The sequence below is a fragment of the Meles meles genome, chromosome 19, assembly GCF_922984935.1.
Source record: "Meles meles chromosome 19, mMelMel3.1 paternal haplotype, whole genome shotgun sequence".
In the NCBI taxonomy this organism is placed as follows: Eukaryota; Metazoa; Chordata; class Mammalia; order Carnivora; family Mustelidae; genus Meles; species Meles meles.
Window position 1 is genome coordinate 40,684,866 of NC_060084.1, and position 22,790 is coordinate 40,707,655.

Below are 22,790 nucleotides of genomic sequence, written 5' to 3' on the forward strand. Positions count from 1 at the left end.
CAGGGGTCACTATCAAATGCTGAAGCTGCACCTGGACCCTGCGGGACGCTGGTCCATTCCAGGGCTGCCTTTAGCCTGCCCGGGGAATCTGCGAAGACCGCAGTCCCAGGCCCCACAGTGATCGTTTTCTTGGTTCCATGTTTGTGCTAGAGCCACGCACCAGCCAGGGAGGCTGGATGACACGCAGGTTGCCCAGACCCGTTTTCTCCTCCCGAGCTAGTAGACTTGTGAGCCCAGGCTTATGGCTTGGATGTGTCCTGTCCTGGCAAAGGCCTCTTTGGATTCCTGCTCTCTCCCTCTGCCTCTGATTAGGGCCTGCTGGGTTCCGCAAACACGACCCCCCACTGTTTCAGGTCTTAACGGAGAGGGAGTTGAGGGCCTGGGTCTGTGCAGAATGGGGTTCACATAGCAGGTGTGAGACTGCCTGCGAGGCTGCCTTGGCCGGTATCTGGGAGCCGGACTGGCCCATGGTGTCCTGCAATCCGCTAAATGGTAAAGAAGCTCAGGCTACCCAGACTTTTGGCATAAGCTGTGGTTCGTGCCGAGCACCTGCTTTCCTTCTGGGAGTCTGGATTTTGGTGTATGCTGGAGAATCCCCCCAAAACCCTGGGCCCCAAGGCTCAGGCATGTCTCCTAGATAGATGACACATCACATGTGTTACCACAATGGGGTTGGTGGAGGAATTAGCCGTGTCCTGTGTGACCCAGTGGGAGAGACTCTTGGAGGCTTGCCCTGGTCTCCACCCCAGGCTCCTTCTCCTTTGCTGATTTTGCTTTGTGTCCTTTGCTGTAGTAAATCTTAGCTGTGAGTCTGACTATCTGCAGGGTCCGGTGGGGGTCCTGGAGAATCACTGAGCCTGGGGGTGGTCTTGGGGACCCCCTGACTTAGGGTTCTTTGCCCTCCAGCACGACTTGGGCTTTTTTTTTTTTCTTCTTAAGATTTTAGTTATTTCTTTGTCAGAGAGCGAGCCAGCACAAGCAGGGGGAGCAGCAGGCAGAGGGAGGGAGCCCATGTAGGACTCAATCCCAGAACCCTGGGATCATGACCTGAGTTGAAGACAGATGCTGAACCAACTAAGCCCCCCAGGCGCCCCTCGACTTGGGCTCTCAACGCACAGTGGGCTCTGCCCGTCAGGAAGTACTGTCCCAGGCCTGCCCCCATCAGCCCAGAAGCTCCCAAGCTCCATATTGTCACCCAGCAACCTACCACCTTTCTAGGAATTCATTGCTTTACCATTAACCTGTTTTTCATGGGGACTTTCCCCCGCAGCTTATCCTGAAAAGCTCCTGGCGGGTTTCTTTCTTTTTTTTTTTTCCTGGCGCGTTTCTAACTGAAACTATTTCAACTCTGCCACAAGGGGCGCTTTTCACTTCGGCGCCCTGTTTTCTTCTCTCCCTGTTCTCAAGTTATTGCCTGGCTTCGATCTCATCGTATTCTCCAGTCACCAACTGCCAGCTTGCTAACCATGGCTGGCGCCCACTGTTGCATGCTGAAACTCATTTAACTGCTCCCTTGAGGTGGCCCGGGCTGCTGTGCCCGGGCATCCCCTCTAATGCCCGGTGAACTTTTCCCACCCATCTTTGACCATAGTTCTGCCTATTAGGAGAGACCATGCAGAGTAGCCCTGCTGGGCCAAAGGGTGTGAACTTTTAACAAGTTCTTGAAATGTCTTGCGAGATTCTGCCAAGCCCCTTGGGCCAGTAGAGATGGAGGAAATCGTCTCTGGCCCTGCCCCCCAGAGGGGCTGTTTGGGTCTTGTGCCTATGCAGGGGAGGGGGCGTTCGGGGGGGGATGGGCAGGGTGCCCTTGCTGCTCTGGGGAGAACTAGAAAGTTCTTTTGCCCTTTGGAGCAGGGCGCAGGGCATGGGACCAGGGGCTCTCCCACAAGCTCAGTGCACGATGTCCACCAGCAGCTCAGCGACCTCTCTCTCTCTCTCCCTCTCTCCTGTTGGTTTGAGGATGCTGTGGATGGCTTCATTATTCGGGATTTTGATCACAAGCCCAAAGCTCCCGTCTTGGAGTGCAGTGTGACAGCTGACAGCAGAAGGTGACCTTTCCCTCGTCTGGCACTCGACAGGTGGAGTGAGGGCGCAAGCCCGTGTGCAGCATGCCAGGGACGCTGCTCTGTCCTCTTGGCAGCTACGTTCCCCCTCTCCCACCTCTGTCCCTACAGTTCCCATGTTCTGTTGTGAGGGTCCAGGGGATATGGCCACTCTTGGAAAAAGTACTGAAAAGACAGTGTGTGTGGTGGCTCAGACAAAGCCAGTCTGCCTTTCTCTCACAGAGGTGCTTTTTCATGGTCTCACCCATGGCCTGAAGCTGAAGCTGCGGGGGACCACGAGGACTGAGTCCTAGGTGGCATCTCACAGGGGAAACAGAGGCCAGGACATGAGATGGCCTTTAAAACACAAGGGGCTGGGCTGCCTGGGTGGCTCAGTCGGTTAAGCGTCAGGTCGTGATCCCAGGGTCCTGGGATCGATTACCGCGTCAGGCTCCTTGCTCGACGGGGAGCCTGCTTCTCTCTCTGCCCGCCCCCCCCCCGCTTGTGTTCACTCATGCCCTCTCTTTCTCTGACAAATAAATAAATACAATCATTTAAAAAAATAAATAAAACACAAGGTGCTTTTTAAAAAAAGATTTTATTCATATGTTTGACAGAGACAGAGAGTGAGAAAGGGCAGGCAGAGGGAGAAGCAGATTCCCTGCTGAGCAGGAAGCCCGATGAGGGATTCAATCCCAGGACTCTGGGATCATGACCTGAGCCAAAGGCAGATGCTTAACTGACTGAGCCACCCAGTGTCCCAAGGGGCTTTGCTTTAAAATAGATTTGCTTGTACCCCGAGCAGCAGCTACAAAGCCAGTAAAAACTCACGTGGGAATCCATCTTCCATGGGGCACACAGATTGTCACAGAAACATGCAACGGGAGAGAGGTACATGTATATTAGTATGGACAAAGGTACATTTATGTTATTACTAAATGTACAAGAGAACATTTTAGAATGAAGTGAGCCGTCAAAGTGTTTCTGTAAAAAGACAGCCCTGTGAGCAGAGAAGGAAAGGGGTGGTCCGTGGTAGGTGTCCCCTCAGAAGAAGACCGTCATCCGCAGGAGAGAAGACACAGTGCCTTTAATGCCCTGAAGATGGAGGAACATATGTGGGTGGCTGAGGGACTCAGGAAGAGGGAGCAGTGGTGCCTGGCGTGGGGTTCCATCTGTTTCCAGGAAGGTCATGGAAGGGGCTCAGGGAACATCTTGAGAAAGATTCAGGCATTACTTGCAATCTTGGTCCGACGTTACATTTTCTGTGAAGAATTTTCTTTTTTTAAAAAATTTTTTAAAAAGATTTTATTTATTTATTTGACAGACAGAGATCACAAGTAGGCAGAGAGGCAGGCAGAGAGAGAGGAGGAAGCAGGCTCCCCGCCGAGCAGAGAGCCCGATGCGGGGCTCGATCCCAGGACCCTGAGACCATGACCTGAGCCGAAGGCAGAGGCTTAACCCACTGAGCCACCCAGGCGCTCCTCTATGAAGAATTTTCTATGTATTTTTTTTTTCATAGAGCCCATAGCCGTAACTGTCTGGGTCATTTTCTTGGCAGAATTATCACAGCGTCCTATGACAAAGCGGTGAAGGCTTGGGACGTTGAGACAGGCAAGCTGCTGGTGAGTGTGGTCTGCCCATCGTGGCAGTGCAGGCTCTTGACTGGGCCCGGGAGGGGGTCTTTTGGGGGTGGAGGCTGGGGTGGGACAGGAAACCAGTCTTTCAGAAAAGGAGAATTTTCTCAGGGACACCAGGTGATTGGGGCGGGGAACATCGGGGAAGGAAAGCTTCTTGGGGCAGGCAGAGGAGGGCTTTTGCTGGAAGGATGGGAAGGGTTTGGATATACAAGGAGGGGGAGTCGGGGAGAATGGGGCATGGCATTCCAGGCTGAGGGGACTGGGCAGGAAAAGTCTCTCTCCCCCATGGGGGTGTTGGGATTTGATGGGGCCGGAAGTAGAGCGGAGACCGTGGGACAAAGGCCACGTGGTGAAAACACGAGTGTTCTGGGGAGCTTGGATGGGCCGCCATCCATCCATCCGAACCAGCCTGAGAGTCCCTCCCTCTCTGTCCAGTGCTCCCGCAGCCCCAGCCCTGCCGAAGGTGCTCCCCAGGGAGCTCGTCACCTTCCCTTTGCCCTTCTTTTCTTCTCCATGCAAAGATCCATTTAGATTCACCATAAACACCCCAGACATTATAGTTAATATCTTGACATCTCTTCTCCTATGTCTGCACACATTTCCAGATGAAACAGGTGAGTATGTTCTGTTAGCAAAGTATCATCACTCTGTGCATACCTTCTGGATCTTGACTTTTTTTTTTCCCCTCAAAAATAAATGGTGGGTAAGGACACACTGACGTCATCCTTTCTCATGGACGTGTGGATTCCATGGCATGGGTAAGTCAGGCTGTGTTGCACTATTCCGTGGTATAGGACATTAAGGCTGTTTTTATGTTTCTCTATCATAAGCAACACTACGATGGGGAAACTTGGCATGTAATATTTTATACACATGATGCAATATTTTTAAGGAAATAGAGCTGGATTTTACTGCTAATTTGGCATAGAAACATGGCCTTTAAAAAATTATCCTCTGAACATCTGTGCCAGCTCCTCTCCACTGCACTGGAGGGGAACTCACTATCTTACCAGCCAGACAGCATGGTTTTTAAAACGTTTTAGCCACTTGGGTTGGTGGAAAAATGAGACTAGCGTTGATCACTCCCGACTTGGAGCGTTTATTCCAAATGTTTGTTTCTTCTCTTGTACACTTCCTGCTCTTGTCTCCAGCCAGTTTTGCTGTTTGAGATGCTTTTCTTTTGCTTCTTTAAACATCTTGTTAGTGCTTTGATTTATTTTTGGTGCACCAGCGATCCGTGCCACTTGCCAACTAACTGAATTAGCTATCCACCCCTGTTTGACAAATTAGCCTGAAACTCAACAGCCTGAAACAACAAATGCTTATTATCTCCCACTTTCTGACAGAAATCTAGGAGCAGCTTAGCTGGGTGGTTCTGGTTCAGGTTTCTTATGAGGTCACAGTTTAGAGGTCAGCAGGGGTTACAGTCATCTGAAGGCTCAACTGGGGCCGAAGGCTCTCCTTCCAAGATGGCACCCTCACATGGTTTTGGTCAGGAGCCCTCAGTCACTCTCCCCCATAGGGCTGCTTGAGCGTCCTCAGGACATGACAGTTCACTCCCCCAGAGTGAGTGATCCAAGACAGAGCAAGGGGGAAGGCACGATTTCCTTTATGACCTGGTCCCACACTGTCACTTCTGCCATATTCTATTTGTTGGACATGAGTCCAGCCCATGCTCAGGGGGTGGGGAATTAGGCTCTACCTTTTGGAAGGAAGATTGTCAGAGAATTTGTGGGTGTATTTTATAACTGTCATGATGGCAATACCATCATTTGTAACATACAGAGAGGCCCTCCTTTCCTAGAATGTTGAGTGGCTCATTGTCCCCTTCCTGAGGTTTGTTGCCAGCCTCTCCTGGGGGAATGTGAGAGGCCTGAGGGGCTGGGCTGTGGTGTCTTGTCAATGGTGTGAGGCACAGGGCACTTAATAAACACTTGCCTACGCTACTGAGTAGGACAAAAGTTGGCCATTAGGAAAACCTTGTGGCCAGTTCCACTAGATGCTGTACCTATCCTTGTCCATCTGTCCTGGACACAGAGTCATTAATAACATTGATTAATTTAATTAATTAAAACCAACCCAAATTTAAAATTCAGTTCCTTGGGGTGCCTGGGTGGCTCAGTGGATTAAGCCGCTGCCTTCGGCTCGGGTCATGATCTCAGGGTCCTGGGATCGAGCCCCGCATCGGGCTCTCTGCTCTGCAGGGAGCCTGCTTCCTCCTCTCTCTCTCTCTGCCTGCGTCTCTGCCTACTTGTGATCTCTCTCTCTGTCAGGTAAATAAATCTTTAAAAAAAATAAATAAAATAAAATTCAGTTCCTTATTTGCACCAGCCCATTGCAAGTACCCCATGGCCCCGTGTGACCAGAGACTAGTTAATGTATTGGATGGTGCATCGATGGAACATTTCTGTCATCCAAGAAAGTTCTACTGGACTGAGGGGCTAGAGAGAAAATCACCTTTTGATTGTTGCCCTATTCAGTGGAAGATCAATCACGAAACCTTCATAGCCTCCTGCAAAGTTTCTCCTGATGGCAAATATGTGGTCTTAGCCTTGGATGTGGACCGGGCCATCTGTATAATGGATGCAGAAAACACCACCACCGTGTCATACATCAAAAGTGAGTTTGCAGGGGCGCCCTGCTCTGTTCTGTCTGCTGCGGTACCAGCCACTTGTCTCCTGACTAACAGTGACTTTCAGTGGCCCTGTTTGTTGAGGCTGCAATGAGCCGCCTCATGAGAGACGGGACCCTCACTGACAAAACACCAGTGGCTAAGACCTGGCCCGAGTCTCACCGGTTCAGGCTAATGACAGGATTAGCCCCATGCTTGTCGTAGATGAAACAGTGTTCTGGCCCAGTGCCACGTGGACAGTTAAAAGTCCAACCTTTCCTTGAGTGGAGGCTCAGCTTCATAACATTTTTATCTGTATTTTTCAGTTATAAAGATGATAAGCATCAGATGCCAATTTTCTGGTTGTGATACGGTACGGCACTTAAACAAGCTGTTTCTATTGGGGGAAACTGGGTGACGGGCCCACAGGATCTCCCTTTCTTATTTCTGACAACCGCATGCATATTGACGGTTATCTCCAAGTAAAATAATAAAAAAATACACAATCATCGTAATAAATGCAATAAGCATATAAAGTTAAGAAGTGAAAGGCTGCTCTCTGCGTCCTGTCTCCTTCGCTGGGGTGTCTGTATTAACGACACATTGCTGGGTGGCCTTCCTGACCTCGCAGGAGTGTTCGCACACCCCACGCCGACTTCCCATGTGTACCTTGTGTTTCTGTTGGCTGAGCGCGGACCTGGCACGCGGGTGCTGTCCCCTGGCTATTCCTCTCTCCTTCCCGTGTTCACTTCATCCTCTTCCTGTCCTCAGCCTCCAGCTTCCAGCTGCACACCTCGTTTCTCCATGCTCTGTCCCACTTTTGGGCCTTTGCATCTGCCGTTCCTTCGTCTGGGGGTCCTCTTCCCATTCTGGTTCCCCCGTTAACTTTTAAGGCCCCTCCTCGACCTTTCAGGGCCGGGCCAGCCTTAGCCCGGCACGCGGTCGACACCCGGGAAATGTTTGTGTGAGTGTAGAGTGCCTTGTGAAACAGGAATTGTGTTTCTGTGATATGGTCGCTGCCCTGGGGGAGGCCCATGGAATGCTAGGTAATGAGTTGCTTTCCCTGTGCCTCAGATCATCACAGCCGGTCTCTCACAGCATGCTGCTTTGACCCCGACAGCCAGAAGGTGGCTTCTGTCTCACTGGACAAAAGCATCAAGATCTGGGATGTTACATCGAAGGCCACGCTGCTTACCATCACCAAGTGAGGAGGGGCCCCACCCTGCAGCTGGGCCCGAGTCCCCATTCATGCCCTCCTGGATTTGGCCTGCATGCACACCTTAGGTCTGTGATCGGGTGTCCACGTGGGGCATCCCCAGCTTGGCCAAGGGTGCTTGGAGGAGGCTGGAGATGGAGAAAGGGAAGAAGGGAGGCAGGCGGTGGGGGTGGTGGGCATCACTAGCTGTGGCTTGTGAGTGGGGACAGGGCTCAGGTGCATTTGTTTCCACGTGAGCCAACTCTGGAAAACATGGTGCAGAGCTCCCCCACCTCCCTCCCAAATGTGAATTTCCAGCATCTCCTGCAAAAGGAAAATCTGATCATTCCGGGCACGTGAGAGTTCCCTGGCAGGTGGCCCCCACCGGGTGGGGGCCCAGTCCTCTCCAGCAGACCCTGGAGGCAGCGTCCCAGAATGCGTACATGCCCCCATCATCCTGCCAGCTGCACTCAGTGATGAGTGCTGCTGGCCTGGGACAGGCTGTCCCTTGGGGATCTGGCCAGGGGTTAAGAGTGTGCAGGTTTGTACCCTCTGTGACTTTGGACCTTAGATTCCTCACCTGCAAACTGAGCAGAGGTGAGGTCTGAGCAGGACGGCACATGCAGGTCCTCAGCACGGGCCCCACAGTGCGTGCTCAGCACATGCTCTGTTACTGACAGGGACTCTCAGGGACACTCGGGTCGGGGGTGCCGTGGGCCACTTCCCTGGGGCGGTTAGGCTTGTGGGGAGCGGAGGTGGCCGAGGTTCCTGCTGTGGGCATCACAGCCCACTGCATTCTGTTTTCCCCATGGGGGTGGAAAGGGAAATGAGCAAAATGTTTATTGGTATTTTTGATCAACCCAATTGTATGATTTTGGGAGGGGAGAATGTAGATTTTAGCAAGAAAAGATAAAGGAAGAGATTAAGGGCCCCCCATACAGAGTAACCCACACTTGATGTCACGCGCTGCTGTCAACGTCCTTAAATTCTTAGTTTATGAACAAGGGGCCTTGCATGTTTTTATTTCCAAAGTATGTAAATTACTTTTTGAAAATATAAAATGTGCAACACAGTACAAAATTAAAAGGGAAAAAAAGGATCTCTAGTGGAAAATCGCTCTTACCTGCCTCTTGGTCATTCACTTTCCCCTTCCCTCCTTCCTGCCTGTCTTTCATTCTCTCTTGACAGCTTTATTGAGATATAATTCACAGTCAAAAATGCACCCATTTCAAGTGTATAGTTCAGTGGTTTGGGAGAATATCACATTTTTAAAATTGTGGTAAAACTATATATAACATAAAAATTTCATTTTATCCATTTTTTAAAAAGATTTATTTATTTTAGAGAGATGAGGCAGGGAGGAGCAGAGGGAGAGGGAGGGAGAGGAGCAGGGAGGGGCACAAGGAGTGGGGGAGGGGGGACATGAGAGAATCTCAAGTAGGCTCCATGACCAGTGCAAGCCCCAGGCAGGGCTCGATCTTGCAACACTGACATCATCATCTCAGCTGAAATCAAGAGTCTGGCACTTAATGGACTGGGCCACCCAGGCACCCCTCCCATTCATTCCTAAAGGGTATTTTTGCCAGATATAAAAATCAGCGTTGACAGGTTTTTTTTCTTTCTTCTTTTTCTTTCATCATTTAAATCTTTCCTGTCACTTTCTTCTCATCTTCACGGTTTCTTTTCTTTTTTTTTTCTTTTTCTTTTTTTTTTTAAATTTATTTGACAGACAGAGATCACAAGTAGGCAGAGAGGCAGGCAGAGAGAGGGGAAGCAGTCTCCCCACTGAGCAGAGAGCCTGTTGTGGGGCTCGATCCCAGGACCTTGGGATCATGAGCTGAGCTGAAGGCAGAGGCTTAACCCCCTGAGCCACCCAGGCACCCCTTCACGGTTTCTGATGAAGAATCTCCTGCCATTCAAATTATATTTCCCTTTGCCGCTTTCAAGATTTTTTTTCTTTGTCTTAAGTTTTCAGAAGTTTAACTAAGTATTTATTTAATTTCATTTTTTTAAAAGTAATTTCTAGGGCGCCTGGGTGGCTCAGTGGGTTAAGCCGCTGCCTTCGGCTCAGGTCATGATCTCAGGGTCCTAGGATCGAGTCCTGCATCGGGCTCTCTGCTCAGCAAGGAGCCTGCTTCCCTCTCTCTCTCTCTGCCTGCCTTCTATCTACTTGTGACCTCTGTCAAATAAATAAATAAAATCTTAAAAAAAAAAAAGTAATTTCTACTTCCAGCATGGGGCTTGAACTCATGACCTAGAGATCAAGTATTCCATTTGAAGTTTAGTTACGTTGTGTCAGGGGATAGATTTCTTTGGGTTTGTCCTACTCATTTAGCTTGTTCAATCTGTGGGTTTATTTCTTTTGCGAAATTTGGTAAAATTTCAGATATAATCTCTTTGATTACTTTTTCAGCGCTTACCCCCTTTTCCCTCTGGAACTCTGAAGACACAAACTTGCAATCTTTTGTTATAGTCCCCCAAGTCTCTCAAGCTGGTTTTTTTTTTTTTTCCCTTCCAGTTTATTTTTTGGACTGTTTAATTTATATTGTCTGTCTCCATATTCACTGATTCTTTTTCTCTGTCCTTTTCATTGAATTTTTAATTTTTCATTTCCTATTTTTCAGTTCTAAAGTTTCCATGTGGCTCTTTGTCACATCTTCGATTTCCTTGCAGAGGCTTTCTATCTTTTCATTTGCTTCAAGCATGATTATAATTGTCCATAGAAGCATTTTTATGGTGGCCACTTAAAAATCCTTGTCAGATAATTCTAATGTCTGTGTCATCTCCCTGTTGGGCATCTGTTGATTATCTTCTCATTCACAATGACATATTCCTGGCTTTTAGTACGATGAGTGATTTCCTGTTGTGTTGTGGATGTTGTGTGTATTAATTATATTAGAAAACTCTCAGTCCTAGAATCTTGTTCTAGCAGGCCATCTCAGTAGAGTCTGGCAAGGATGGCAGTCAAGGCTTCCTTCTTGGACCTTGCTGGCAGGGGTGGGGATGGGATGCAATTTTTCCTGAGATGTTTGGCTGGAATAAGATGGGTCGTGACTACACATTTTTTCTCTTGCTCAGCTATCTAACTGGCTAGGAAGAGCAGGCTTTTCTTGAGGGCCTTTTTATGGTCCCCATTGTTTCTTGGGTTACAGGCTTTTCTGGTATTCAGTACAGGATAGGTGAAGAAAATAAAAGGCTAGGAACACCCAGCATGCCTTCTTGGGTCCCAAGATGTCATGCTGGTCTGCATTCTTATCTCCATCATTCCTCGTCTCCTCTCTGCTTTATAAATGCCCAGGATTGTTAGCGGTACTTAGCAGGAGGAATAGGGAAAAGTGCATGAATTCCATCCTGCCCAGATGTAAGTGCAACATAAGCACTTTCCCCAAACTGTTGTTAAGTACCACAGTCTTTTATGAGAAATGGAATTTCTCTTTTCCTGGAAAATAGAGATAGCCCTGGTTTAAATCCCAAGCACTGTGTTTGGATTCTGGCGAAGGCTTTTTATCCATCTCTAGTATATGCTGGGGTGGCTCTTAGCCTAATAGCCATAGGGATTTAGGAAGTTTGACTTTCCTAACCTTGGGAAGTTGACATTTCTTCTCCTTTGCCTTTAGTCTGTGCACTACAAAGAACTAAAGCAGAGTTGAAAACTCGGCCTGAGCTCTAGAAAAAACAGTTTTGTTTTTTTTTTAATTTATTTATTTCTTTCAGCGTAACAGTATTCATTGTTTTTGCACAACACCCAGTGCTCCATGCAATACGTGCCCTCCCTATTACCCACCACCTGTTCCCCCAACCTCCCACCCCCAACCCTTCATAGAAAAAACAGTTTTGTTCAAGCTTTCCTTCAAGTAAAATGACTGATTTTGTGATCCAGGCCACTCGGAGATGCTCATCTATGTTCATAGGTTTTCTTGAAAACTGTTTATAATGGAAGATGAAATTCATGGGGGAAATACTTGGAGGATCACAAAGGAAACAAAAACAGCCAAATTCTGACAGATTAAAAAAAAAGACATAAAAAATTGAGAATGGAGGGCACCTGGGTGGCTCAGTGGGTTAAAGCCTCTGCCTTCAGCTCAGGTCATGATCTCAGGGTCCTGGGATCGAGCCCCACATCAGGCTCTCTGCTCCGCGGGGAGCCTGCTTCCCTCTCTCTCTGCCTGCCTCTCTGCCTCCTTGTGATCTTGGTCTGTCAAATAAATAAAGTCTTTTAAAAAAATTGAGAATGAATAACTAAAAACTTAACTCAATGTATAGCATTCAAATATGCTTTAATGACTGAAGACAGATGAAGGGAGTGGGAGAGAAAACAGAAGGGCACTGGGAGAAGGTGGTGAGAGAGGGGTGGGGGAAGGAGGAGCCTCCAGGTCTTGGAGAGAAAGGAGGTGGAGTGTGAGCAGGAGAAACCCATTTTGAAAGTGTGACCCAGGACAAGACCCTAAGGGCTGTTCTTCTGTTGACCACTGCTAACAGATTTTCTGATGTTCTTTCCCCTCAAGTCTCAGGTAGCTCTAAGTAGTGCAGTGGTTCTTAACCAGGGGCAGTTTTGTCCCCCAGTGAATAATTTGCCAATGTCTGGAGATATTTTTAGTTGTCATAGCTGAGTGTAGGTGCTGCTGGCATCTAGTAGTCGCTGCTCAACATCCTACAGTGTATGGGACAACCCCGTACCACAAAGAATTGTGGGCAGCACAAATGTCAGTGTTGCCATGATTGAGAAATCCTAGAATATTGCATAGTCAGAGCAATTAAGATCTGGACCTTGGTAATATATATACAATGGAATCTTACTCAGCCGTCAAAAAGAATGAAATCTTGCCATTTGTGATGACAGAGATGGAGCCAGAGTGTATTATGCTAAGTGAGATAAGTCAGTCTGAGAAAGACAAATACCTCACGATTTCACTCATATGTGGAATTTAGGAATCAAAACAGATGAGCAGGGGCGCCTGGGTGGCTCAGTGGTTTAAGCCGCTGCCTTCGGCTCAGGTCATGATCTCGGGGTCCTGGGATCGAGTCCCGCATGGGGCTCTCCGCTTGGCGGGGAGCCTGCTTCCCTCTCACTCTCTCTGCCTGCCTCTCTGCCTATTGTGATCTCTCTGTGTCAAATAAATAAATAAAATCTTTAAAAAAAAAAAAAAAAAAAAAAAAAAAAACAGATGAGCAAAAGGGAAGAGGGGAAAAGAGAGAGGAAAGAGGGAAGTAAACCATAAGAGACTCTTAACAAAGTGAAGGTTGATAAAGGGAGGTGGGTGGGGGGTGGGCCAAATGGGTGATGGGCATAAAGGAGGACCCTTGCTGTGTTGAGCACTGGGTGGTGTATGTAAGTGATGAACCACCAGATTCTGCTTCTGAAACTAATATTACACTACATGTTAACTAACTAGAATTTAAATTTTTATAAAATGGGGAAAAAAAGATTTGGACTATGGTAGGCAGTGATCAAAGGGATGATGTCCATTACGTCACAGTGAAGTGCCTCTCACTTCAACCCTGTCCCCAGATTCTCCAGGCATGAGGTGCTGATGTATGCACCCTTCCATCTGTGTTTCAGGGCACATTCCAGTGCAATCTCAAACTGCTGCTTTACCTTCAGTGGCCATTTCCTGTGTACAAGCTCCTGGGATAAAACCTTAAAAATATGGAATGTTCATACGGGGGAGTTTCGGAACTCTGGAGCCTGTGTGACTCTGATGAAGGGCCATGAAGGTTCTGTGAGCTCCTGCCACTTTTCCAGAGACAGTGAGTAATGAACACATGGAAAGATTTCACACCTATGGGAGTGCTGGGGCAGATCTTGTGTTTCATTCCCCTGGACTTGCCATCATAAAGAGAGGCAATTCCTCACCAGTGGTGAGGGTGGATTTGTTTTCAATGAGAACACACAAGCCAGGAGGGACATCATAGGCAGAAGTTTGTAAGTAGCGGAGACTCAGCTTAACGTGGCTTCGCAGCCAAAGATATTTACTAGCCCCTGGAATGGGGAAGTCCAAGAGCAGATCTCTCTTCAGATGTGGCTGGGTCCAGACACTCAAGACAGTGCTGTTAGGGAGCCAGTCCTGGCGAAAGAGAGACCCTTCTTTTCCTTGGTACTAGTGCAAGTCCCAGGACAGTGCTTCATTGGCTCAGCTTGGGACACATACCTACCTCGGAACCAATCACTTTACCGGGAGATGAAAGGCTCTGATTGGCTAGGTTTGAGTGACTCGCCCACCCCCCTGAACTAGAGGTCGGAGTCAGTACCCTCCAACCAGAGGGAATGAGAGGATTGTGTGGGGTGTTTTCTCGTCGGAAATGAGGGCATTGTTGACAAATGAAGAGGCACAGATGCCAGCAGAGGTGATGACAGGAGGCGGCCCTCATGCCACTAGCCTCAGTGAGGGAAGTGACGGTCCCCGACACTCAGGAGCCAATGGCTTTCCTCCTCCATTCTCTTGGGAAGTGGGGCTTGCTCTGTGTGTATCAGGGGCCCCCAGCCAGTACAGAAGCAATCAGAGGCTGCCTTGCAAAATGCTAGGGTGTTTTTGAACAACTTTACCTCTTCACAAGCAGTCTCTGTGAGACCCCATTAGGGGGCATCCCACCAGTTTCTGCCCTTGTATTTTTGGGGTTCAGAGTTGCATATCGTCCATTATCCCTATTCACGCCTTCCACATTTGTGAATTACCATACTGGATAAAATTTATTCGTAACCCTGAAATCAGCATTTGTGGCACTTTTGTGATGTGGCAGGGGCTGTGGACGCGCAGGGCAGCGAAGAGTGTGAGTTGGCCTACCCACGCACTCCCAGCTGCGGTTGAACAAGGCGGCCCTCTGCCTTCTTGTTTCAACTCCCTTTCTGGCAAGTGTCCATTTTGCGCGCCCAGTTATTTTGCCTTCTTGTTTCAACTCCCTTTCTGGCAAGTGTCCATTTTGCGCGCCCAGTTATTTTGCCTTCTTGTTTCAACTCCCTTTCTGGCAAGTGTCCATTTTGCGCCCAGTTATTTTGCATTTGGTGGACTTGGTTGGTGACTCTGTTCTTTAAAGAGCCCCCAAGCCCAGGGCCGGAGTGCTTGCTGTCCGGTGCTCCTCAGCGCGAGAAGGCGGTGACGCGGCTTACAGGGAAAGCACAGGTGTTGGATAAGCCGGGTTCAGGCGTGAGCTCCCGCACTGATGGCCGTGAATTTAATGTTAATGAATAAACACTGTGTGTCAACTACAGTATGTTTCAACAAAAGGAGATCTAAAACGAGGTCATGTATTGATCAGTTAATGAAAAGTTGGGACCAGAGAGGCTCCTAGGAACCTCACCCTATAGGTCCCCTAGGAGAAATTGTTCACCATTGTCTACTTCAGCATCTGTGTGGCTTTACGGAATGTCACTGCCGTGAATAATGAGAATGGACTGTAACTGGCTGGGGATCATCGAACCACCCCAGGAAGGGATTGGAGTGTCCTTGGACTGAACCATGGTGTCATCACACCAATGCAACCTCAGCCCGCTTTGACCCTGCTGAAAGGGGGAGCACTTGGGAAGGGGAAGATGACCCCCCACCCTTCTCTGAAATGTTATCATTTTGTGTTGTAGCCTCTGTTCTCGTGTCTGGAGGGTTCGACAGGACTGTGGCTATCTGGGATGTAGGAGAAGGCTACCGGAAGCTCTCCTTGAAGGTACCGATGTCAGCATCAGATAGAGGGTCCCATGCTGGGTGCTGGGTGCTGGGGATACAGTAGTGGGTGAGACAGATCTAGGTGTCCCCACTGGAGCTGACACCTCTGTGGGGAAGAACAGACAAGAAACCAACAAGCAGATCATTAACCATGATGAGTAGAACAGAGAAGTCACGACAGGGTGATGTGAAAGAGATAGACCCCAAGGACTAATCCACAATGGGTCGGCAGGGAGGGCTTCTTGGAGAAGGTGGCATTTAAGCTGAGAACTTGAAGGCAAGGAAAGACTGGGTGAATGAGGAATGCAGGAAGGGCATTCTAGGCAGAGGGAACAACAAATGCAAAATCTCAGAGGTGGAAAAGTGTCTAAGAACAGTGGAAATTACTCTGCAGAAAAATGAATGCCATAACGAGGCATGCACAGATAGCTCTGGGCTCCAGAATGGTGGGTCTCTGAGTGCTTTTGCCTACAAGTTAGAGGAGACTCGACTCAAAGTGTCTCTATGATGAGGGGATGGATTTTCCCAACCTGGCAGGAACCCAGAGAGGTTAGGCAGTCCCAGGACTGGCTACAGCAGCACCTCTGTGCCAAGTACCCCCTACCCCAAGATTCCCGAAGCCTCCCTGGTCTTGTGATCTCACAGTTTGACTGTGAAAGCTTGGCTTGCACCCATACATCTTGGTCCCCCAAGCTCCCCTCCTTTGTTACACATGGCAATTTCACTCCTCTCCTGCTCTCCTTCCTCCTACCATACCACACTGGCTCGCCATCCATCTCTTTCCCTAAGGTTAAAGAATGGTCCAGATGCTGACGCAGAGCCCTGACATCATTAAGCATCTCTCTCCTCTGAGCTCCTTTTTACCTGAGGAAAATAACCCCCCATTTGCTCAGGCCACAGGGGATAGGTTTGCGGCGACTCAAAGCAAAAGCCCCCTCTCCAGGAAGACCTCCGAGTGGTTATTTCCTAGAACAGAGAAGGCAAATGAGAGCCTGCAAGAGGTGCTGTGGGGCCAGCTGGGAATACAGTCACTCTTCTTCCATCCTGCTCAACGCTGGAGTTCTGTTTTAAAGAGCACAGTGCCATCACGCACACGTGCGTTGACACCCTTTACATCGTGTTACACGTCACGGGTGACGTCCGGGAAGCACAATTAGTTGCTCTTAAACGCAGGCATCCCTGGGGTCCTGCCTTTGCCTTTTTGTCTTTGTTGTGCTTACCAAGGTTTTTCTTCTAGGCGCTTGTTGAAATTCTATTTTTCTTCAGGGCCATAGTGACTGGGTGACAGACGTTGCCATTAGCAACAACAAGAAATGGGTCCTGTCTGCTTCAAAGGTAAAAGTGGCCAACCTCTGAGTGACTTGCAGTCTCTCTCACGTTCAGAAATGGTGTTCACGGAAGTGTTACTGTCAAGCTAAATTCCTGGGCTGGCTCAGTCTCAGCCCCGCCACCACCCCCTCCCCCACCCCCAACCACGCCAGGCCATCTTCAATGCAGGGAGCTGGCTGGGACCGTGGGAAGCAGGTCCTTATGTCTGCTTAGGTGGGGAGTTGCCAGGGATTTCTGCGTCTGCGACCATTGACATTTGAGCTTTGTTGGAGCAAGGGCCTGCCCAGACCAGTGAGTGATGGAGCCAACGGGGGGCTTTTGGGGGGAAGGCATCAAGCTCTTTGGGAAGCAGCAGAGACCACCCTGAGCTCCCAGGTGGGCCTTCCTTCTCTGCACCACGATATTCTGGAATTCCCATGCTGATGGCCCAGAAGAGCAAGCCCAAGGGTATCCCAAGAGCTGTCTTTCAGGTGTGGTGAGCCCAAGAGTAGTGGGGGGGGGGGGTCCCACCTTGCCTCCTGCTGACCTTTATTAGAACCATGCCATTCTGTGGTCTGGGGGTTTCTGGGTGCATGGGACCATGGGTAAGACTCAGCCCGCCATGACCAACGTGTTAGAGAGCCAACCCAGACACTGCCACACCCGACCCCAATACCATAATAACAGAACGCCTAATAGAAGTTCTATGCCGATGTGTTATTGTTTTTTTTTTTTTAAGATTTTATTTATTTATTTGACAGACAGAGATCACAAGTAGACAGACAGGCAGGTAGAGAGAGAGGAAGGGAAGCAGGCTCCCTGCCGAGCAAAGAGCCCAATGCGGGGCTTGATCCCAGGACCCCGGGATTACAATCTGGGCCGAAGGCAGAGGCTTTAACCCACTGAGCCACCCAGGTGCCTGTGTTATTGTTTTAATATAAAAATATGAAAGATGATTATGACAACTCTTTCTCAGTAAAGCTGGAGAAAACTGAAAGTGCAAACCAAAATAAGAAAAATGAATGTTTATTTGAAATGCATGTCATTTCATTCAGTGTTTTTTACTTCTCTGTTACATCAATGTAAGTATTGAAACAGTAATAATTAGACTACTTAACGGCAGCAATTAGTAGTAATTCATAATAGAACTAGTTTTACTTTTATATTTTATAATGTTTTATATTTTGTAATGCTTTTATTTTTATATAAAACATTTTGTTTCTTTTTAAAGATTTTATTTACTTATTTATTTGACAGAGAGAGAGAGAGAGACAGTGAGAGAGGGAACACAAGCTGGGGGAGTGGGAGAGGGGGAAGCTGGCTTCCCACTGAGCAGGGAGCCTGATGCAGGGCTCGATCCCAGGACCCTGGGATCATGACCTGAGCCAAAGGCAGATGCTTTAACCCACTGAGCCACCCAGGCACCCTGTGTTTCTTTTAAATATCTTATATTTTATAATGTTTTTATGTATTTGATAATATATTTTATAATATTTCTTTCTTATGGCTATTTATTTGGACTTTTAAAAAAGTCTTCATTGGATATTCCAATGTTGTAGGCTTTATTATCATGTGTGCTGAAGATACATAAACGTAAGACTTAAAGAAAAGAATACAAGCACAATAATTGATTCAATAAACATATTTCTATTTATTCATGTATTTATTTCCCCAGCTTTATTAAGCTATAAATGACATGTAACATGGCCTAAGTTTAGGGGGTGCACAGTCTGCCCTGGACTGCCCTGGCCTCCGGGCGCCCTTCTTTTTGCTGAGGTAGCAACAAAACCACACACTGACAACTGTGAACCCCACTTGGGCCTGCAGCTCTGCTCTTACCAAGCCCACTTCTCAACGATTCCTGTGTCAGCCCTGGGGAGGCCACCAGGCGAAAACATCCTCTCAGCAATAGCCGCGGGTCATGGAGTCCTCAGGGTCCCTCTAGAGCTCACAGGTTTTTAGATTTGCAGGAATTCACTTCCGGCTCTCCAAAGCTGTTCGAAGGTACTCAGTCTGCAAACCTTTTAGTGGGCAAGGCATTTTGTCAGTCAGCCGGGTCCTTTGCCACAAGAGTGGATGGTGTAGGCTGGCCGTGACTAAAGTGGCCATTACCGTAAAAGGCTCTGAAGTACAGTGCACACCATTGTGACTCTAGCCTCTCTTTCTCAGGGAAATGGCCTTAAAACACAGAGGTCATTTGAACTTGGGATAATAACGTTGGATCCCAGATATAGAGACTGAGAATGAATGTCTTATTTGGCATGACTGCCATTTTCTGGTGAATTTTTTCTTTTTTTAAGCACTGAAGCTGTCTTATTTCCAAAAAAAAAAAAAAAGGTGACCCCTATTTTCACTGTATGAATTTTTGTCACAACCTACAACCAAGGGGCAGTCACTTCATCCTTCTCTAGGCTCACTGTGGTCTCTTCGAAGATCCTGAAACAATGTTGGAGAAACGGTATACCTTTTTTTAAAGATTTTATTTATTTATTTGACAGAGCAGCATCAAGAGCAGCACAAGCAGGGGGAGTGGGAGAGGGAGAAGCAGGCTTCCCACTGAACAGGGAGCCTGATGTGGGGCTCCATCCTGGGACCCTGGGATCGTGACCTGAACCACCCAGGTGCCCCATACCTTTTCTTGTAATTCTATTGTAACCCCTTTCTTCCACTCTCATCCTCAATGCATTTCAAAACCAGAGGACATTCTTCTTCTTCTTCTTTTTTTTTTTAAGATTTTATTTATTTGACAGAGAGAAATCACAAGAGAGGCAGGCAGAGAGAGAGGAAGGGAAGCAGGCTCTCCGCTGAGCAGAGAGCCCGATGTGGGACTCGATCCCAGGATCCTGAGATCATGACCTGAGCTGAAGGCAGCGGCTTAACCCACTGAGCCACCCAGGCGCCCCCAGAGGACATTCTTCTTACGCCACACGTTAAACATACAATTTTATGGCAGGCCCACATTTTAAATATCTTCTTTAGAGCTGACAGTGAGAACAGCCATCTTGGAGGTAAATGTTTAAGCAACACACCTTCTTCCATTTCTACAAAGTCAACATTTTTCTAAAGCGCTTCTCTAGTTTTTGAGGAATGGGAAAGGCGACTAAAAACTATTAAGAAAGACCTCGGGGGTGCCTCCTGGGTGGCTCGGTAGAGCAAATGTCTGACTCTTGGTTTTGGCTCTGGTCCTGATTTTGGGGTCATGGGATCGAGCTGAGTCGGGCTCCATGCTCAGTGGGGAGTCTGCTTAAGATTCCCTCTCTCGGGGGCCTGGGTGGCTCAGTGGGTTAAGCCTCTGCCTTCGGCTCAGGTCATGATCTCAGGGTCCTGGGATGGAGCCCTGCACTGGGCTCTCTGCTCAGTGGGGAGCCTGCTTCCCTCCCATCTCTCTCTGCCTGCCTTTCTGCCTACTTGTGATCTGTCAAATAAATAAATAAAAATATTTTAGGGACGCCTGGGTGGCTCAGTTGGTTAAGCAGCTGCCTTTGGCTCAGGTCATGATCCTCAGCATCCTGGGATCGAGTCCCACATCGGGCTCCTTGCTTGGCAGGGAGCCTGCTTCGCCCTCTGCCTCTACCTGCAACTCTGTCTGCCTGTGCTCCCTCACTCTCTCTTTCTCTCTCTAATAAATAAATAAAATCTTTAAATATATATATATATATATTTAAAAAAAAGATTCCCTCTCTCCCTCTCTCTCTGCCCACCCCCCCTGCTTTCTTTTTCTCTCCCCCCACCCCCAAAAAAAAGAAAGAAAAAAAGACCCAACATCACAGGTGAGCAAATCCCACAGTTTTGTGCAGTGTGGTATGCATGACGTGCAGTCCATTTAGCGGGTGAGCTCTTTTCATTTGCTTTGGAAAGAAGTTAATAGGCTGAATGGAATTTTCCAGAATTTACATCGGCGTTGTCTGCTGAATATGTGGATAGATGAGCAATGTCTAGTTTGTATTCGGATAAGATGTCAACACGCTTTTATGTTTTCTGCATTTTCACTAAAATCTTCATAGAAATCAAGAAGATGATCTGAAACTCCCAGCTTCTGGGAGTATTCAAGGGCTAGGTTGTGGGGATTTGGCAAATCACCTTGAAAGGGATTGTTGGTGGCCTCTGACAGCTCCACACAGCAAGGGGTCAACACCGATGGATCACTGCCTCCTTTTCTTCTCCCACATGGCATTTAGTTGCATTTAGTTGCGCATGCCGATTTAGGAAATGGAACATTACTCAGTTTTTTAGTTTCTTATTGCTGCGATAATAAATCACCATAAACTTTATCCCTTACACAGCAAAGGCTGAGTATGTTCCAGTTCAGTGAGACAGAAGTATGACAAGGTCTTGCTGGGCTAAAATCAAGGCATCCACAGGACTGTATTCCTTTCTGTAGGCTCTAGGGGATAATCCATATCCTTACCCTTTCTAGAAGCCACCACATTCTTCGGCTTGTTCATCTTCCTGTATCTTCAAAGCCAACGACATTGTATTTCTCTGTGCCTTTTTTCTATAGAACATATTCTCTCACTGTGTTGTCCACTTTTTCTTTTTTTAAAGATTTTATTTATTTGACAGAGAAAGACACAATGAGAGAGGGAACACAAGATGGGAGAGGGAGAAGCAGGCTACCCACAGAGCAGGGAGCCCAATATGGTCCTGGGATGGCCCAAGGTCCTGGGATTACAACCTGAACTGAAGGCAGACGCTTAACAACTGAGCCACCCAGGCATCCCTGTGTTGTCCACTTTTAAGGACATTCATCTCTATGTCTATCCTGTCTGGATAACCCAGAACAATGTCCCTATTGTAAGATCAGCTGATCAGCGAACTTAATTCCATCTGCAACCTTAATTCCCCTTTGTTATGTCACCTAACATATTCACAATTTCTGGGAATTATGGTGAGGACTTCTGGGGGATGGGCATTGTTCTTCTGACTACATTCCATTCCATAAAAACAAGCAAAGGAATGATACGACAATGGATGATCATTTGAGCAGTATTCCCAAACTAATTCATCAGTTACCATTGTCTCAGGAGTATTGGTGTCTTTTTTTAAAAATAGATTTTGTTGTTTAGAGCAGTTTTAGATATACAGAAAGTTGGGCTAATAGTACAGAGAGTTCCCATATAGTCCCTTCCTCTCCCCAGTTGCCACTATTAGTAGTAATGTCTTGCATTAAGTGTGGTATATTTGATACACGTAAAGAACCAATATTGATGCATGACCCTGAGATCATGACCTGACCCAAAATCGTGAGTTGGACACTTAACTGATTGAGCCATCCAGGCACCCCTCTTCCGTGTTTTTAGAGCAGTTTTAGGTCCAAAGCAAAATTGAGAGGAGGTACAGAGGTTTCTCATATACTCCCTGCTCCCACAAATCCGTGGCCCTCCCCCATTATCAGTGTCACCCTCCAGGTGAGACATTTAGAAGAACTGATGAAACTACACTGACAGACTATAATCCCTCCCTTCCCAAACCCCTGGAAAGCATTGATCTTGGGCGCCTGGGTGGCTCAGTGGGTTAAAGCCTCTGCCTTCGGCTCAGGTCATGATCTCAGGGTCCTAGGATCAGCCCCACATCAGACTCCCTGCTGAGCAGAGAGCCTGCTTCCCCCTCTCTCTGCCTGCCTCTCTGCCTGCTTGTGATCTCTGTCTGTCAAATAAATAAATAAAATCTTAAAAAAAAAAGCATTGATCTTTTTACTGTCTCCGTAGTTTTACCTTTTCCAGAATGTTGTATAGTTCGATGTGTATAGTATATGGCTTTTCTCAGACTGATTCTTTCACTTAGTAATATGCATTTGATGTCTTTTCATGACTTAATGTCTTCTTCTTCTATGTCTTTTCATGGCTTAATACCTCATTTCTTTTTTGTACAAATAGCCCATTGTCTGGTTGTACCACAGTTTATCCATTCATCTACTGAAAGACACCTTGGTTGCTTGCATCTTTTGGCAATTATGAATAAAGCTGCTATAAACATCCGTGTGGAGGGCTTTTTTTGTGGACATAAGTTTTAAATTCCGTTAGATAAATATCAAGGAGTTTGATTGATACATTTCATGGTAAGAGGATGTTTAGCTTTGCAGGAAAGCCACCAGGTGGCTGTACCTTTTTGCATTCCCGTCAGCAGCGAGTGAGAGCTCCTGTTGTTCCCCATCCTCATTAGCATTATTGTTGTTTATGTTCCAAATTTTGGGCATTTTAATAAGTGCTAGTGGTATCTTGTTACTTTGATTTGCAAATTAAATTTGCATATCACGTGGAACATCTTTCACAGGTGTATTTGCCATCTGTATGCCTTTTTTGGTGAGGAGGCTGTTAAGATCTTTGGTCCATTTTTTAACTG

General features: G+C 47.5%; 1 protein-coding gene across 3 annotated transcripts in view; it reads left to right on the top strand.

The window, feature by feature from the left end:
- WDR88 (WD repeat domain 88) overlaps positions 1-22,790 on the top strand; it is a 43,360-nt gene that overhangs the window by 15,529 nt on the left and 5,041 nt on the right. For 2 of the 3 annotated variants that reach the window (XM_045988985.1, XM_045988986.1), the window contains exons 3-9: positions 1,960-2,048; positions 3,601-3,664; positions 6,160-6,298; positions 7,365-7,494; positions 13,046-13,233; positions 15,059-15,141; positions 16,407-16,475. In XM_045988985.1, the coding sequence (XP_045844941.1) occupies positions 1,960-2,048; positions 3,601-3,664; positions 6,160-6,298; positions 7,365-7,494; positions 13,046-13,233; positions 15,059-15,141; positions 16,407-16,475 (762 nt within the window). The remainder of the gene's footprint in view (positions 1-1,959; positions 2,049-3,600; positions 3,665-6,159; positions 6,299-7,364; positions 7,495-13,045; positions 13,234-15,058; positions 15,142-16,406; positions 16,476-22,790) is intronic. The other variant, XM_045988987.1, reaches the window with a different exon arrangement.